Source organism: Mustela nigripes, chromosome 3 (assembly GCF_022355385.1).
Source record: "Mustela nigripes isolate SB6536 chromosome 3, MUSNIG.SB6536, whole genome shotgun sequence".
NCBI classification, from domain to species: Eukaryota; Metazoa; Chordata; class Mammalia; order Carnivora; family Mustelidae; genus Mustela; species Mustela nigripes.
In genome coordinates this window covers 66,503,629-66,522,918 of record NC_081559.1, presented here as the reverse complement: position 1 = coordinate 66,522,918, position 19,290 = coordinate 66,503,629, and the positions used below count along the sequence as shown (strand labels likewise).

The 19,290-nt window shown below is 38.6% G+C and overlaps 1 protein-coding gene across 1 annotated transcript in view; it reads left to right on the top strand.

Annotated features, from left to right (window-relative positions):
- The first annotated feature begins 313 nt into the window (after positions 1-313).
- Positions 314-19,290, top strand: part of TLK1 (tousled like kinase 1) — a 143,678-nt gene continuing 124,701 nt past the window's right edge. Inside the window, exon 1 of the mRNA XM_059394147.1 lies at positions 314-997. Within this exon, the coding sequence (XP_059250130.1) occupies positions 859-997 (139 nt within the window). The 5' untranslated portion in view covers positions 314-858. The remainder of the gene's footprint in view (positions 998-19,290) is intronic.

The window sequence follows — 19,290 nt, the reverse complement described above, 5'->3', positions numbered from 1 at the left end:
TCGGGAACCAGGCGCGCTTCCGCGGGAGGTGGGGGCGGGGGAGTCAGGTGGCAGCGGAGCGGGAGCCGGAGCCCAAGCGACGCGGCGGGGGCGCGTGCGGGGTGCGCCTCCCTCCGGCCGGCGCGGGGTGCCGGCCCCCGCGCCCGCGAGTCGGCCAGCCCCCGGCTCCCGCGCCGCGCTGCTATCCGCGGGTGCGCCAGGGGCGCCCGGCTCCCGCGTCTCCTCCCTCCCTCGCGCGCTGGCTCCCTCTCCCAAACCCCCCCGCCCCCAACCCCTGGCAGGTCCCTCCCCCATGCCTGCTCCCGCGGCCGCCGCCGCCGCCGCTACCGGAGGCGCAGGAGCCTCGCGATAGTGTTTGCACAGGCGGCGCGTGACGCCGCCGCCGCCTGTAACTGATGCAGAGGTTACCCCGCCGCCTCAGCCACCACCCACCGCCCGCCGCCGCCACCCAGGCGACGCCGGGGGCCGACGCACTGCAGAGGTGCCGGCAGGTTCCGCTCGCGGAAGTCTCCTCAGCCGGCGCAGCCCGCACTCCGCCCGCACTCCGCCCGCACCCCGGCGGGCGCCCCCTCGACGCCTCCGCCGCCGCGCTCCTTCCCTCCGCCTCTTCCCCGGCGCACCCGCCTGCTCCCTCGCTTCTCCCCCTTTTCCTCCTCCCCGTCCCCTCTCCTCCCCTCACCTCTTCCCTCCCTACCTCCCCCTTCTCGATTTCCTCTCCCATCCCCTTGACTCTCCCCTCCCAGCCCTCGCTCCCTCGCTCGCCCTCAGCGCGGCCCCCGCCATGACGGAGGCGGGTGCCGGTGCCGTTGCCGCCGCTGCCGTCGCAGGGGGGGAGTCGGGTTCCCAGAAAGTAGCTTGATGAGTGTCCAAAGTAGCAGTGGAAGTTTGGAGGGGCCGCCATCTTGGTCCCAGCTCTCCACGTCTCCAACCCCGGGCTCGGCGGCGGCGGCCAGGTCCCTGCTGAATCACACGCCGCCATCCGGGAGGCCCAGGGAAGGTAAGCGCCGTCGCGCCCGCGCCCGCTCGCGGGCCTCCTCTCCCGCGCCGTAGCCCCCGCGCCCCCCGGGTCTCTTCCCTCGACCCCAGGGTGGGGGATGGTGGCGGGGTGGACGCGAGGCCGCCGGCTCCGGGGAGGTGGTGCGCTGGCTGTGGGTGGTGGTTCGCGGGTGGCGGCGGCGACGGACGAGGGGGTGCGCGCTGGAGGGGACGGGGCGAGGCGCGCAGACTCGTATGGGGTTCCTAAGAGCCAATACTGCTAGGGTGGGAAGCCTCCCCCCCCCGGACGCCAGCCCCTTTCTGCTCCATTTGCCAGTACACTCAGTACTCTTAACCTCCTGGCCTCCGGTCTCTGGTGGGTTTTCCCTCTGGTTGAAGCATTCATCCTTGAGCCCCCTCCCCTTCCCTCGCGCACTCCTCCCATAGAGGCGGTCCCCGCTCTGCGAGCTTTGCAGCCCGGGACCTGGAGGATGCCCTCGCTAGCAGGGTCCCTGCCCTTTCGGGAGAGTCGCTTAAATTATCAAAGCCGGCTTTGATCCGCTGCCTGGCCCTTTAGAGCAATTTGAACGACAGACTGACTCGTGGGCAGGCTTTTAAAACCACCCCCTTCAGATGGCTGCAACTTTCTCTCCTTCGCCATCACCTCCTGCGTGTTTGTGCGTTATCTCTTTTCTGCAAGTAGACTACTGTTCTCTGACAGGGTCGTGGGTTTTGTGGGAAATACCGGCGTAAAGGTTAATGCAAACACGCACCAGATCGGTTACAATTGTTTTCTAAGTTTTCTGGTTTCTTGCATGCAAGTGTGCTGCCACCAGATGTAGCAGTTACACAGCTAGTAAGACGCAGGAGTGCTTTTTGACTAAAATTTCAACTTACTGTATTTAACTTTAAGTATACGACATAAAATGAAATTTGGGAGAACGCGCATTTATGACGGAAGAATAAATATGCATGGAATAGCGTTTAACGCTCTTTTGTCTGGGAAAACGTTTAGCGGTATTCATCAGCAATTGGTAAATGGGTTGTTCACTCCCAGTTGTGTCTCACAAGGAGACTGTAGCCACATTTTCAAAAAACGTCTGGAAGTCCAAGAGTGATGAATCCTTCAAAGAAACCAGGAGCTTTGATTTATGTAGGAAATGGTGGGGTTAATTTATTTTTAAAATATCTCTCAATATTAACTACCCAGCCTTGACAATTGTAAATCAAGTGTTTTGTGCTCTGAATCTGGTGGTTCAGGCATAGCATTCTTTGTCATTTTGTTCCTGTGAGCATGTGTGAAAGTGACAATAGGCTCAAAGATTGGCATGAATTTGCTCCAGAAAATTCATGGAAAGGTTTGATTTATGGCATCCATTAAACATGCTGAATACACCGACAGACATTTTCCCCCTTTTACATCTCACCCTCAACGCTGAGTTCTGATTATTAGAAGATAAAAGTTTATTTATTGACTAATTCAAATTTAGTGCATCTGGCGATTTTTCTTTTTGCACTTGAAAATTTGTAAATGAATGTTTCAAAATCTATTTTGTACATAGAGCAGTTGGTGCTTTTAGTGTGCTTCTATTTTTGTAGTTTCATTAAGATGCTTAATGATAGTGTTATCAGGGGTAGTGTAATGAGTGGTGGTAAATGATGGTCTTGGAAAAGCCCGTCTTTTTTTAAAGGCTTTATCTTTATTTTTCATTCTTTCGTTTCTCAGATGTTTATTGAGCCATTTCTGTGACCCAGGGACTGTACTAGATACTGAGGACATAGTGTTGAATTGTTCATCTGTAACATTAACTATCACCATTAGTAATTTAGGGCTGCAAAGTCTAGATTGTGAGTTTTTGAGGTTACTTCTACTGTAAAGAAAAACAAACCTTCTGTAAGACAAACCATAAGAAACTCTTTTTTAAAAAATTTATTTATTTATTTATTTGACAGAGAGAGAGATCACAAGTAGACAGAGAGGCAGGCAGAGAGAGAGAGAGAGAGAAGCAGGCTCCCTGCTGAGCAGAGAGCCCGATGCGGGACTCGATCCCAGGACCCTGAGATCATGACCTGAGCTGAAGGCAGTGGCTTAACCCACTGAGTCACCCAGGTGCCCCAACCATAAGAAACTCTTAATCTCACAAAACAAACTGAGGGTTGTGGGTGGGGTGGGTAGAGAGAGGGTGGTTGGGTTATGGACATTGGGGAAGGTATATGCTATGGTGAGTGATGTGAAGTGTGTAAGCCTTAGGATTCACAGACCTGTATCCCTGGGGCTACTAATACGTTATATGTTAATAAAAATTAAAAAAAAAAAACTACTCTACTATTCTTCAGTTTTCCTGATGATTGAAAATTCTTAGGGGTTAGAATAAATTAGCTTGGACTTCCAAATAGAATTCTTTCTAGAAGTTTGGATTATAGTAGACTTTTATGTAAAGTAAATTAGTGAATCTTTTGTTACTGAAGTAAGACATGCTTTTGTGATTGTGGTATTTCACCAAGTACCTCTGTGGCCACAGTAATATATTTTTGGCCAACTAGTATGTAAGTTAAAACTGTTAATTTTCTCTAGGGTTATATATATTTATCTTGAAGATACAGTCTCATATATCATTCATGCTAACAGGAATTGCATGTATGAAACCTTAGACATAATGATGGAGACATTTTCTATTAAGTGAGATCCCAGTTTTCATTTTAACAAGTGTTTAGCATCTTTTGTAGATATACATATTACTATTACATAAATAGATGGAAGTTGAAAGAGCATTGGACTTACAGTGACTGTTAATAGTAATAGTTAATATTAGTGGAATGTGATTATATGTATCAAGGTGGGAACAAACTTTCTGAAAAATTGAAGCAATTTAATGTAATATATAATAGAAAAACTTAAAAGGCACATATATGTATGTGTACATGTATTTTAAAGTTGTGTGATAAACTGCTTTTAAGCAAACTTAACTTTGAAAATGGGCTATTTTGGGGGCACCTGGGTGCCTCAGTGGGTTAAACCTCTGCGTTCGGCTCAAGTCATGATATCAGGGTCCTGGGATGGAGCCCCGCATCCCATCGGATCCCATTGCATCGCATTGGGCTCTCTGCTCAGCGGGGAGCCTGCTTCCCCCTCTCTGCCTGCCTCTCAATCTACTTGTGATCTCTGTCAAATAAATAAAAATCTTAAAAAAAAGAAAATGGGCTATTTTTGAAGATGTATCATATACCTGTAAAAATTAAGTATTTTGAAGTTTTTGATGTATTTGAAACCAAAAATCTAATATTATAATCTGATTATTTTCAGTGCTGCATATTTTGGCTTTCGTCCTTTCTCACCCTATTCCCATTCTCATCTTAATATAGTTTTACTTGATTACGAATAAAATACACTTTTAAATATTAAAAGACTTAGGAATTTGTTGGAATTTAGGAATATCTGTGATACAGTGTAGACAACTTCTTTTCCTGAGTCCTGAAGCTTTTCCTTTATCAGTCTTGCAGTTCCCTAAGACTGCTCAGCAGTATAGCTCTAAGTTTCATGTTGGATCTTTTAAACCTGTGATCTCTATCCCATTTTAGCTTTAAAAATCCTGTAAGGAGATTTGGGAAGTTAAGAAATTAAATAAATTTTCAAATAGAGGTCAGTTTTGCTTTACTGAGACCTAGGAACCCAGTGTCATATTGGCTAGATGAGCAGATGGTTTTTTTTTTTTTTTTTGGCCTATCAGTACATGGGTACTTTTGAATTAGTTATTGCTAAGAATCAAATGATTATACAGAAGATTTGCATTTTCTTTTCTGTTTCATCTTACCAGATCTTAATAATTTGCTTACTTTTGTGTAAACAGTGAAAGTAGTTTGGTTAAAAAGATAATGTCACAGAATAATTAAACTGTTGCTATGTTTTCATGTTTACAGACTGCATCCTTTGGATGATTGAGTGATACCTGTAGGGAGTTGTTTAAAGTAAAGGTATACCAGATGACCTTTTAGTTTCTTGAAGTCACTCGTTGGAGGAGGACAGGGTTTTATGTTTAAGGATTTTAGCTTATGAATAGATCCATGGTTGATGCCTCCTTTATAGGAGCACTTTTATGCATCAGAGGAGAGAGAAAGGAGGGAATCCTAGAATATAGTTAGCTGTCTGGGAATCTACCCCTGGGTAACACGTTTTTTGGACTCAGGAACACTTTATTCTCTTAAAAATTACAGAGAACTCTACAGAGATTTTATATGGTTATGTCTATTTATATTTACTGTTCTAGAAATAACTTCAAAGTTATTAACATACCAAAAGATAATAAACTGATAACTTTTATCAAATTTTTAAATGAATAAAAATTCTAAAACAAAAACTTTAGTGAGACTAGTAGCATTTAATATTTTTGTAGCACTTTAATTTCTGACTTATTAGACAGCTGGAGTTGGCTTCTGCTTTTAGTCTCTTGTGATTTATTTTGACTGAGATATTGTGAAGAGACTCCAGCTTCACATAGATATGTAATTAGAAAACTTGATGTATTTTGATAGTTCTTTTAGAAATTGTATGTATACTCTAATACTACACCAAAATTTGACAAGTGGCAGGTTTAAAAAAAAAAAAAATGTTACTTACGGTATGGGAGTACATTGTATTTCAGAATTGTCTCCAAGACCCAGAAGAGATCTGTGGACCATACATTTATAGCCTAAGGTGAGACCACTGAAAGGAAGCATGACAGCTGTCTCCAGGTGTTTCAAAAGCATAAATAGCAGAGACAGTAGATCCATTCTGCTGTTATAGAATGTAGACCATCAGTGATGGTGAAAGAAAGGCACAGATGTAATTCAGTATAGTTTGTTGACCAGAATGTAACAAGTGTATAGCAGCTAGACTTGTCCAGCAGTGGGAAAAACTGCTTTTATTGAGCAATTCCAGAAACCAACATATGTTAACTAACAAAATTTAAATTAAAAAACAAAAGTATAAAGTGATAAGAATTTAAAGCATCTACAGGGACATTTTCGGGTGGGGCAGAGATTCTTATTTTGGATGCTCTTGGATTAGGTGACTTCAGGTCCCATCCCCTTTGAAAATGTAAACATTCTGTGGGTTTTTTGGGAAAATAGCTGAATACTGTAGTTAAATTATACATATATATATATATATATATATATGAATGATTCTGAATATTCTCTTCAGTCACTAGTATGAAACTACTGTTGGCTTTATTTTGCATTTTTTATTGTGCTTTTTCTCTTAGTATTTTCTGGAATCAACATGTCAGTCTTCCTGAAGTCTTGCTAAATTCCCTGTGAAATATAACAAGCTTTGAAGACATTTTAGGGAATCAGATGCTGCTTGTGATACAGTTTAGTAGAGTTTGTAATATATTTGGGCACAGAATTTTAGGATACTGCAGGGGCTGATTTTCAGTTTTGAAAGAGAAACTATCACCATGTATAGTCTTTTATTTGTGATTGTTTATGCAATTTCAGGAGGACTCTGCTTAATCTTTTGTAATGGTTTTAAAGCTAGAGAGTCTGCAAAAGAGGATACATGAAGGAAAAGTGTCTACTTTGATTACTTTTGACCTTAAAACTATATCTGAGATATAACCAGGACATAAACTAAAATGAAGAGTTTTAGTTCTCATCTTATTCAGAGAATTATGTATGTAATATTTATCATTACCTAGAACAATTCATATTTTAATTTTATAAGGAACATAATCTCTTCTGTGAATTGGGATTGAAAGGTTTTAGGGAAGTTAAGCATAAATTCCCATCTTTGTTGAGGTCAACGTAAGTATAGTGGCACACAGCTTGAGACTTCATGTACTTGTTGCATTTGGATTTAGAGCTCTTTTTCTCTAGAAGAGCCATAGGAATAAGTCATTTAGTTTCACAAAATTCTTCATGCTTATTAATAATTTTCAAAAGTCTTAGAATAATTTAGAAGAATAGTGTTATGAAGTAGGAGAAGCCTTACAGTACAGATGAGAAAGTACATTGATCATAATTGGAATTCACATGTAGTCCCTGCTTTGCCATTAACTAGCTGTGTAACCTTGGGCAAGTTGCTTATCTCTCTGCTTCAGTTTCTTAAAATGAGAATTGTAGAGCTGAAAGGAACCTTGGAAGCAATTGAGTCCAAACCTCTCATTTTACAGATGAGGAAACTTAGATAATTTGCCCAGGCTTTTACTATGAGAGACTTGGGATGAAAATTCAGTTTTTTGACTCTCAACTTAGTGCTTTTTTCTTTATACTTTGTGGCTTCTTTTCATCTATAAAATGAGAGGTTTTGAATTCATGGCTCTCAGAGGTCTTTAACAGCTCAAAAATAATATTTTTTGACATTTGACCTAATATAACGCACTGGAGGAAAATTTGGGAACTTTTATTTATTGGTGAAATAAATGTTTCCTGAAGAAGCAATGTGACTTTTTCAAGGTTATGTTTTGGTTTAAGAGAAGATAGCCTTCATTATGAAAAAAAAAGTTTTTTTTAAAGATTTTATTTATTTATTTGACAGCAGGAGAGAGACAGCAAGAGCAGGGGGAGTAGGAGAGGGAGAAGCAGGCTTCCTGCTGAGCAGGGAGTCCAATGCAGGGCTCCATCCCAGGACCCTGGCATCATGACCTGAGCCAAAGGCAGACACCTAATGACTGAGCCCACCCAGGCGCCCCATGAAATAAAATTTTAATTTTATTTATGACGTGGTAAATAGTGTGCTGAGTGATCTTGTTGTTGTTGGTTTTTTGTTGTTGTTGTTTTTTTAGAATGATCTACATTCTATAACACTGTAATGAATATATTAAGAACTGTGTTAATTACATAAATGACAGTGTGGTATGCTGAAAAAAGTAACTAGGTTTCTGGAGTGTTCCCCCCGCCCCCAATGCCTCCGCCCCCATTAGGTGCTCTGTTTCTTAGTGTTTTACAGGATTGTCATGATTTAGTAGCAGGTCCATCATGCAACCTTTTATATTACAGTTTTTATGTTGCCTAGTAATGGAAAAGTCTTTAATTCATAGACTATTTTTTGTTTATTTCTCTATTCTTGGTGCATACTAGGATGTCCTTTCTAGGGGCACCTGGGTGGCTCAGTAGGTTAAGCCTCTGCCTTCAGCTCAGATCATGGTCCCAGTGTGCTGGGATCGAGCCCCACATTGGACTCTGCTCAGCTGGGAGCCTGCTTCTCTCTCTCTCTCTGCCTACTTGTGATCTCTGTCAAATAAATAAATAAAATATTAAAAGAAAAAAAAAGGAAGTAAAAAGTTTTGTTGAAGGACTACTATATTTGCTTAAAAATGGAGTGATTACATATCTTAATGTGCTCATATTTTCAGACCCAGGAGGATTCTTATGTTATGTGTTTATTCTTAAGCAGATTATATTTTAGAGCATGATATGCACTGCAGCAACAATGACAACTGCAATTTATTGTTTGAATATATATATTCATTTAATTCTTATAACTCTGTGAGGTATGTGCAATTTTTATTCTCATTTTACAGATGAGGAAACAAGCACAGAGAAGTGAAGAAACTTGCCCATAATCACAGTAGTGAATGTTAGGGCTGAGATTTGAACAAAGTCTGCTTTTTAACCACAAGGATACATTGCCTGAGATAGAGAAATTTGGTTTTGGTTAATTTCTCAGTTATTTTTCCTTCATAAATTTTAATTTATTAGTCTTTTAGGTTCATTCACTTTATCTGTAAAGTTTTGTTAATTTTTTTTGCATGAGTTTTATGCATGTATGAAGATAAGATTAAAAAACAACACATAATTATAAGTCCCAAATCAAACAAACCAATTTAGAAAGTTGTACCAGCTGTGCACATCTTAGATTTCATTTTTTCAGATTGTTTAGTTCTTTCATGGGAAATGTTAGTGGTACACTAATTAAAAACCTTATTTTTATGTTTAATAATCTAAATTAGAATGCCATTTATCTTCCTCTTTTGGCCTCATAAGCCCACCACAGCCATAACAAATAAACGTTAGCATTTGAACAAAGAATATTCCACTGTCAGGACAAGAGTTACTATTTAGTTGTGGAGGCTATATAACCTTGTGCATAAGGCTCTGAACAAAATTGAAGTGGTTTAGTGGCAGATCTTTCTTATTTGACATGGGCAGGGGAAAGAGGCTTGAAGCTCAGTATGGCACATCTTTAAGAAGGATTTTTAAAGCACTTAGTTTTAATTACTTTATTGCATACAAAACAAATCTCTTGGTAAGATATATTATTTAGTAAATCTAATGAGAGACAGAATTTGAATAGGTTAATAGGAATTCAAAACATGGTGTGGAAAGATACAAAGCTGATCCAGGGAGTAGGTTATGAAGTGTAAATCTTCTCATGTGGCTTCATTATTAGGTCTGAAATGTTGGGAATATCCAGAAGACAAGTTATACCAATTTTTAAGCAAAAATGCTTATATTCTACAAAGATGCATTACAAAGCCAAATGTGAGTGACTTTTGGGGATGACTTAGAATATTTGTTTCTTTTCATTTAAAGGGATTATTAAGAATTGGTTATACTCATGAATGTGTGCCTTTCTTGGAAACTAATTTAGCTGGAGATAATGACAAACTTTTCCTAGATTTAGATTTTTAAGTGTTACTGTTAATAGTATCTGCTAGTATTGTTGAATGTGATACATTGTGTGATTTCATGAGTCCACACTTGACACTAGGTATGTTCTTCCTATCTGATGATAATGGAGAAGGTCATTGGGATTTGTTTGAAGCCAGTCAGATTCATTCTGTCTCATGAGATCTGAGGCATGTTCCAATTTTTTTTCCTTTTTGGTAAATAGTATGTTTGCTTCTTTAAAAATACAGTTTTTCCTTTTTCTGGGCATAAGTTTTTAAAAAATATTGTTATTATATGGTTTTGTCAACTTTGTTGCTTTTTTTACTTACATGTCTCATTTATGCATATACTTGTTAATGTTCTAGGTACTTTATAAATAGTAACTCATTTACTTCCAACAGTCATGTGAAATAAGCACCGTTATATCCCTATTTTACAAATGAGGAAATTGAGGCCCAGAGAAGTTAAGTAACTTACTGAAGAACACATAGAGATGTAGCAGAGCCAGGATTCAGACTAGGCTCCTAAGTGCATGCTCTTAGCAGTTATACTGCTTCTCAACGGGTATTCCTTTGAATAGATGTAATATAATTTACTCAGTTAAACATTATGTAGGTAACATATTAGTCATGGTTCTCTTGCTTACCTCTGATAAAAACTTAACACATGCTTTGATAAGTTAAAAAAGGAATTTATTGGGGCGCCTGGGTGGCTCAGTGGGTTAAGCCGCTGCCTTCGGCTCAGGTCATGATCTCAGGGTCCTGGGATTGAGTCCCACATCGGGCTCTCTGCTCAGCAGGGAGCTTGCTTCCTCCTCTCTCTCTCTGCCTGCCTCTCTGTCTACTTGTGATCTCTCTCTGTCAAATAAATAAATAAAATCTTTAAAAAAAAAAAAGGAATTTATTAGGTTACATAACTGGGAATTGTATGTGTGGTGGTTGGAATGGCTTTGAAAATAGTTTTGAGCCAAGATCTCAAATAATGTCATTGAGCCTCTGTTTCCATTTCTGGGTTCTGCTATTTATTTATTTATTTGTTTGTTTATTTGACAGACAGAGATCACAAGTAGGCAGAGAGAGAGGGGAAGGGAAGCAGGCTCCCCGCTGAGCAGAGAGCCCAATTCGGAGCTCCATCCCAGGACCTTGGGATCATGACCTGAGCCAAAGGCAGAGGCTCCAACCCACTGAGCCACCCAGGCACCCCGTGAAATGCATTGCTTTTTAGCATGCAACCACAATGGAAAAACAGCCTCTTTCCTGATGTCCATATGTCAGTTAGTTCTGGGTTGATGACGATGTATTCTAATTGTCAGTGTCTTAACCAATCCCTGAGACCTGGGAGATTAAGTACTGGGAGGTTGTTAGTCAGTATGGTTCTGGTTAGGGTGAGTTGGGGAACCCACAGAAAATCATGATTGACAATCTCCTTAAGATCATGCAGATTAAGTTGAGTGACAGTTTTCCTGAGAAAGGGATTATGATGAACAAATACAACTATTGTAGGTAGTTATTTAGGTTATTTCTTTTTCTTTTTAATTTAAATTTTATTTTTTGGCTATTATAGATAATGATATAATGAATATCTTTGAGTAAGAGCTTTTTTTTATTTTTTAAAAGACCGTTCTCAATGAAATTGTCAGGGTAAAAAGCATGACAATTTCAGGACTTGCCATGAATGTTACCAAATTATTATTTGAAGAATTGTATTCAGCTCATGTATCAAAAATACATGAGATGAGCTTGGATTTTTGAATCAGGTAGGGTTCAACTCATCCTAGAAAGTACTGGACTTCAATATTATTAACACAGTGTCTTGCACTTAACTGAGAGGTTACAAACCTGACACTGAACATGTATCTAATGGAATTTATTAAGTGTGTCCTGCAAAACTCTTGGCTCTTACTTCTCTTTCTTCCTAGTGTCCTTCTTCTTTGGCCTAGTTGACAACATTATAGGTAGTTTTTGGATATTGATACCATATGTTAAAAGCATTATGATTTAGAAAGGTTGTGTAGTGTAATATTTATAAGCATGCATTTGTAGGCCTGGATTTCATTTGGATTTACTACATTTACTAACCTCTCATTGTTTCACCTGTAGATTTTCTTTTCTTTTCTTCCTTCCTTCCTTTCTTTTTTTATATAGTGGTTCTATTAATTTTAAAATTTTATTTATTTATTTGAGGTGGTGGTGAGGGAGAGGGGGAGAGAGAACCTTAAGTAGGCTTTCCGCCCAACAGAAGGCAGGACTCAGGGCTCAGTCTCCTCCCTGAGGTCATGACCCGAGCTGAAACTTTGAGAGTCAGAGGCTTAACCAACAAAGCCACCCAGGTGCCTCAGGCACCTGTAGATTTTCTTGGTTGTAGGATGAGATAGTAGTAGCAACTACTTCACAAGGTTGTGAAAGTTAAATGAGAAATTCATGGTATATTAACCAGTCATTATATGTTAAATATTACTATTATATATAAATAAAATGCTTTCAAATTTAAATTTTTTCTTTGCTTAAATGGTAAGAATAAAAAAGTACTATCTGGATAAAGGTCTCTTATGGCTGGAGTACACTTGTTTTTCACGGATTGTCTCCCTGGACTGTTGAATTCTAGTAGAGTTGTGTCTGACAGAGGCAGATTTCAGAGGATGTATAAAATTGCTACTTTCATTATTTTAGTTCTTGTAATTCTTTGTGGCTTGAGAGTTGATCAGATTTATGAGATATGTTTACAACATTTAAGCAAGCACCAAGCACTAGATATGGATTAGCAGTGTTTATGCTTTATTTTGCTTTTCATACTGCTTTTGATATGCAGAAATACACTTAAAGCATGCATTGAAACTTGTAAAAGTGGCATGTGTTGTGTTTTTGTGTGTGCTTATTTGTATCAAGGAGATTGCTTTATGTGCACTAGGTGCATAATAATGTGTGTTTATTAGTGGGTGTGTAAGCAGTGTAGTATAAGGGTTAGGATTATGGTTTTACTATAGATCTGGGTTTATATCCTTTGTCACTTCTGAGCTGTTTGACTTTGGTTAAGTTACTTGCTGTTACTATTTGTGTATGTGTGTTCATGCATTGGTGAATTTTTTCTTTTGAGAAGAAAGGCAGGGATAAAAGTTAAAAAAATTCATTTCAGGAGTCATTGAAAAGTAATGTTTAGGTTGTATTTCCTCATACGTATATGTTCTCATCTTACAGTTTTCATAATTATATTTTAACTTAATGTATACTAACTCATTTAGTTGATATGTATACCAGAATTTAATGATAATTGTGATCTCATTTCTTTTCACTGTATAATGCGACATTTGTTATGCATATAATATTTTTTCTTCCTTTAAATTGCTTCTTTGGTATATGTTTGAAGGATTTGGTTTATTGGGCAAAAGGATACAAATATTTTTTATGTGTTATGTATTTTATATTTCATTTTATATTGTTATTGTTTTCCCAATGGGATAACTAGAATTTGTGAGTCTGTTATTGCTTTTCGGATATGAATCAATTGTCAGAGCTTTAGTTTTATAGAAACCTTATTGACATAGTTTGTTTATTCATTCAGCAAGTGTTTTTGGATCTAGAGCCTAGCACAGGGAAAACAGAGATACATAGATATAGTCTGTACCTCTTATGAGCTTGGTCACTGTTGACTGTAAGGAAGACTCTTAATTCATAATACATAATTCATATTTTGAGAAACACCTTGTGGGTCAGGTAAAACAATATGTGAGTTGCCAGTTCTCAACTTCTGATATAAACAGAAGAACTGTAATACAGTTGTAACATGTAGTATATCAAAGTGTTCTATCCATTGGTTATTTGGTTGCTAGGAAAAAAAAAAAAAAAACTTAAGCAAAACAGATTTATTATTATTAGCTGGGTATATCTTAGTACCCTGTTAGACCCCTAGGGGACTGAAATAGAAACTGGAAATTCAGGAACCACAGTAGTACTGTTCTCTTATGGATCCTAGAGCAACCCTTCCCAGCTGTGAAGGAAAGTTCTTTAAAAAGGTAAATAGGAAGGGAGGAAATTGTATTTCTACCATGGAGGTATGAACAAAGTGCTCTCTAGAGAAAGGAATTACAGTTTTCCTTCAACTTAATAAATAGTATCTTCTTGTTTCAATTGGTGTCTTGATTGCTGAGGAGATGGAACTTAATTTTTGTACAAAAACCCATTGCTAATTTTTCTTGAAGTCTGTGTCTCAGGCATTAGAATATATATAGTAGTGATGTCAGTCCTTGTTATAGTTGATGGAACAATTTTCTCCATCATTTTCCTTTTTATGCATTCATAAATTTTTCATTATATAAAGTTTTCCACTTTCATTAACTTCAACACAAGTTTTTCCTTGTGATATTTTTAAATACATGTCTTTAAAAATTATTAGCCTTTAAAGTTCAAGTACTATAATTTTACTGTGATGCAGTTTATTTTTTTAAAAAAATATTTATTTATTTATTTATTTATTGGGGGGGGGTGGGGCATGTGTGCTGGGGGTCGGGAGTGGGGTGGGGTGGAGAGGGAAATTCTCAAGCAGACTCCCTGCTAAGCTCAGAACTCCACTCAGGGCTTAATCTTAGGACACAGATCATGACCTGAGCCAAAACCAAAAGTCAGATGCTTAACTGACTGAGCCACCCAGGTGTCCCATGCATTGATCTTAATTTTTAATTTTATATGTTGGTTTATCTTTCATTATTGAAGTATAAAACTTAGAGAAAATGTATGTAAATTTTTGCTCAGTGAATTATTATGAACCATAATCGGTGTAACTACCACTCAGTCAAGAAGCAGAACGTTGACAGCACTTCAGAAGCCCGCCCCCTCCCTTCTACCATCAGTCACTATATTCTCTCTTCTCCCCAAAGAAATCACTATTCTGACTTGTTATGCCTGTTTTTGAATGTTATATAAATTGACTCACATAATATATGTTTTATTTCTAGCAATTTTTGCCCCACATAATGTTTTTGATATTCATCCATGATAATATCTGTAACTGTAGTTGATTTTCATTGTTTTATGTTACTTTGTATGTGTATACCACAATTAATATAATCTGTTGATATTCAGGTTGTTTCCACTTTCTTATTACTACTAATAATGTTGTGTGAATGCATTTATACTAATCTGTGCATGTACTATATTTGTTGAGTATATACCTAACAGTAAATTTATTGGCTTATGTGTATGAATTTGCTGGTTTTCCAGAGTGGTTGTAACAATTTACATTTCCATGAGTACTTTTTGAGCGTTCCTATTGCTCCACAGCATCACCAACTATTGGAATTGTTAGTATTATTTATTTTTGCTAATCTGATGGCTGTGAGGTGGTATTTATGGTTTTAATTTTCATTTCCCTGATAAGTAAAGTTGTTAACCAGTTTTTTGTATTGGCTTTTGAATATCTAATGTATATGAAGTGTTCAGATCTTTTGGTCAGTTTTCCTTTGTGATGTTTGTCTTAAAAAAACAGTAAGGTATTTGAAGGAATTCTTTTGTATTGTGGATAAGTACTCTTTTATTTTTTAAAAATCTGCCCTCCCTTTCTGTGGCCTGTTTTTCCCTTTTCTTTATGGTATTTTAGAAGTATGTCAAGTTCATAAACATGTTTTCCTATATTTCCTCTCATGAAGTAGGCATTTATAACTGTAAATTTCCCTCTAAGCACTCAATTAGTAGTTAGTTCATCAAGTTTTGATGTGTTTTTGCTTTTATTAATCTCAGGTGTTTTCCAGTTATTCTTTTGATTTCTGCTTTGGACCTGTTGCTGATCTAGGAGTATATTAATTTCCACATATTTGCAGATTTCCCCAGTTTCTTTCTGTAATTGATTTCTAATTTAATTCATTTGTGATTGGAGAACATACTTTTGTCTATTTTCAGTCGTTTTCAATTTGTTGACACCAAGTTTTATGGCATAGCATATGGGCTGTTCTTGAGAATGTTCCCTGTGTGCTTTAGGAGAATGTGTGTTCTCTTGTTGGATGGAGTATCTTCTGCATGTCTCTTAGGTCTTGTTGGTTTATAGTGTTTAAGCTTTCTGTTTCCTTGTTAATTTCTGTCTCGTTCTATTTGTTATTGAAAGTGGAGTATTGAAATCTTCCAGCTGTTACAGGGTTGTCTGTTTCTCTTTGATTCAGTCAGTTTTGTGTCATGTATTTTGAGGCTCTGTTGCATGGTGCATAGGTGTTTATAATTTTTATATCTTATAAAATGGGTTTACCCTTTATAATATGTTATAAAATGTTTCTCTTCACCTCTAAAAACATTTTAGATATTGTCTGATATTAATGTATCCACTACAGTTCTGTTACGGTTGTTATTTGCATGGTGTCTCTGTCCATTCCTTTGCTTTCAGCCTATTTGTGTCTTTGAGTCTAAAGTGTGACAGCTTTAGTCAGATCTTGTTCTTTTTAAATCCAGTTTTACAGTCTTTGCCTCTTGATTTTAGTGTTTAGTCCATTCACATTTAATGATATTGATATGGTTGGATTTATGTTGCCATTTTGCTTTTTGTTTTCTGTATGTCTTTTTTTGGTCTCTCTTTGCTTCTATTGCATTCTTTTACACTGAGTATTTTCTAGTGTAACATTTTAGTTCCCTTGATGATTTTTATTTTTTGAGTTATTTTCTTAGTGATTGCTTGAGGGGGAACATCACACAACTTATCAGAATCTAGTTCAGATTAATAATTTACCTCTAGTGATATATGGAAACTTTATTTAGCTCTACCCTGTCCTTCCCTTTTTTTTAAAAGAACATTGCTTTGTTACCAAAAGATACATCACTATAATTATTACTTTATATAATTCTATGTCTTTTAAAGAAGCTGAGATAAGAAAGGAAAACATAAATATACTTATGGTTTATGTACTCAGTTATTCATCATTTTGGTTCTTTTCATTTCTTTCTGTAGATTTGATTTACTATCTGATACTATTTCCTTACTCAATAAAGTTTATCTCTACCTGCCTCCTTCATGCTATTATTGTCAAATGTTATATTTCTAAATGGTTTTTTTAAAGGTTGTTTTTTTTTTTTTTTTAAAGATTTTGTTTATTTGACAGAGATCACAAGTAGGCAGAGAGAGTGGGGGAAGCAGGCTCCCCACTGAGACAGAGAGCCTGATGCAGGGCTCAATCTCAGGACCCTGAGCCAAAGGCAGAGGCTTTAACCCATTGAGCCACCCAGGCGCCCCATATTTCTAAACGTTTTAGGCCCAATGATACAATTATATACATGGCATATATATAATTACTTTTTAAATTAAGAGAATTTAGAAGAAGAAATAGGCAATTATGCTTATGCCAGTTGCAGTGTGCTGTTCAGCCCCTGCAGTGGGTTTTTCATTTTAGTTATTGTACATTTTAACTCCAGAATTTTCATTTAATTATTTTGTAAAATTTCTCTTTTTATTGGCATTCACTGTTCGATGAGACATTGTCTAATAACCTCCCTTTAATTATTTAAACATGGTTTCCTTTAGTTGTTTGAGCATATGTATAATAGCTGATTTGAGCTCTGAATCCAACATCTGGGCTCTCTTAAAGGCATGTACCATAGTCTTCTTGACCATCAGATACGACTGTGGTTTTGGCCCTGTTCATTTTGTCTCTTTCCCTGATTTTCCCATTAAGCTTTTGACTGGTTTGTTTCTATTGCTGTCACACCTCAGCCTCCACCAAGTGCTGGCTGATTGCTTTGTTGTTTTCATCAGCATCTTCGGAATTGCTTGCTCCACAGTCTGATTGCTGCATTGGGAGGTTTCTGCAGAAGCTAAGGGTTGCCAGTTTTTGAGATTTGTGTGTGCTTTGAGAGGTACCTGCCTTTCTGTTTGCTCCATTCTTAGTAGTTGAACTTCTAGAGAGTCTGTAGCTTTGCTTGTTGCTACTTCTGTCACTGAACTACAGTTCTTTTAGTTATTCACCTCCAACATCTCCATAGTTTTAGAAAATGCCCTCAGGAATGAACTTTTCCACAGTTGGCCAGATAAAGTATCTTCCCTTAGGTAGAGAGTAGAGCTCTCAGTTCTTAGGGCCTGTTTTTTTCCTCTGGAAGAACCTCTGCTTTGCTTCAGTGGAGTTAGGGAGAGAGAAAGGAGAGTAACTGCTTTTTTTCCCTTTTTTGTTTTTCTTGTTTTAAGAGACAGGGGGAGGGAGAGGAACTTATGTAGACTCCATGCCAGGCATGTAGCCTATATCTATCTCACAGGCCTGAGGTCATGACCTGAGCCAAAATCAGGAGTCAGGAAATCAAGAGTGGGATACTTAACTGACTGAACCATCCAGAAGTCACAAAAGGACATGACTTCTGTTGAAGTGATACCCAACTGTAGGAGTAGGGCCTTGGGTAAGGATGGTAGTCCCTTTTCTCAGCTTGCTTCTCTTGTGAACAGGTTTTACTTATAAGTGAGCAGTTGTGACCCAATATTTTTGGCCTTCTATACCTAGAACAGAGCTTCAGCCTTGTAAGTAGGAGTTGGTTGGGAGGAAGGACTCCATAGTTTTTTCAAAATCCATGCTTGCCTAGTGTAGAGTTTCTGCAACATGGAGCTGGGTGGGGTTGGTGGTGAGAGATGCCAGCATCCTTCTCCTCTGGGGTGAAATTATCCTCTTGGACTGGGATAGGAGAGCTAGCTCCTGGAGCTCCCATCTGGTGTAGACCTTCTGTCACATGGAGTTGTGGGGTGTGAATGGGAGTGATTTGTGGCTCGGATGTCACAGATGCTTGCTTTTCTCACCTCAGTTTATTATATTTTCTTGAATAAATGTTTCTCCATTTGTTGTATGCCCTTAGGATGATCTCCAAAAACATTAAATGGTTGGCGGTTCTTTAAAAGAAAAAAAGTTGGCACCTGGGTGGCTCAGTCGGTTAAGGGTCTGCCATCAGCTTAAGTCATGATTCTGGGGTCCTGGGATCGAGCCCCACATCGGGAGACCTGCTTAGTGGGGAGACTGCTTCTCCCTTTACCCCTCCCCTACTCCCCAGCTGGTGTGTGCGGGCAGTTCTCTCTCAAATTAAAAAAAAAAGTTAAGGAAAAACTTTTTTCACCAGTTAAATGGTTGTTTCAGATGGCCCATTGAGCTCCTAGTGCCACTATTCCTGAAGTCATCCTATTCTGTTAGATTGTCTTTCAGAAACTTTGTTATTGTTATGTTTTTTGTACTTAGATCTATAATCCTCCTGAAGTTGATTTTTTTTTCCTGAGTGGTGTGAGGTAGTACTGTCATTTCCATATGGCTGTCCTGATATTATCTTAGCACCATTTATTGAAAAGAACTGTTCTTTGCCACTGTTTGGCAGTGCTTCCTTTTTTTGCGAATCAAGTGTCTGTACCCAGAAATAGGTCTGTTATTGGGCACCTGCATGGCTCAGTTGTTTGAGCATTTGCTTTTGGCTTGGGTCATGATCCTGGAGTGCCAGGATCAATCCCCTGGATCAGGCTCCTTGTTGGGCCGGGAGACTGCTTCTTCCTCTGCCCCTAACCCTGCTCGTGCTCTCCCCACCCCATAAAGAAAGAAAAGAAAGGAAAAAAAGGAAGAAAGGGAGGGAGAGAAGGAAAGAAAGAAAGAAAGGTCTGTTTCTAGGCTGTACATTTTCTTTCTTTTTTTTCTTTTTCAAGATTTTATTATTTTTTTATTTTTTTTTAAAGATTTTATTTATTTATTTGACAGAGGGAGATCACAAGTAGGCAGAGAGGCAGGCAGAGAGAGAGAGG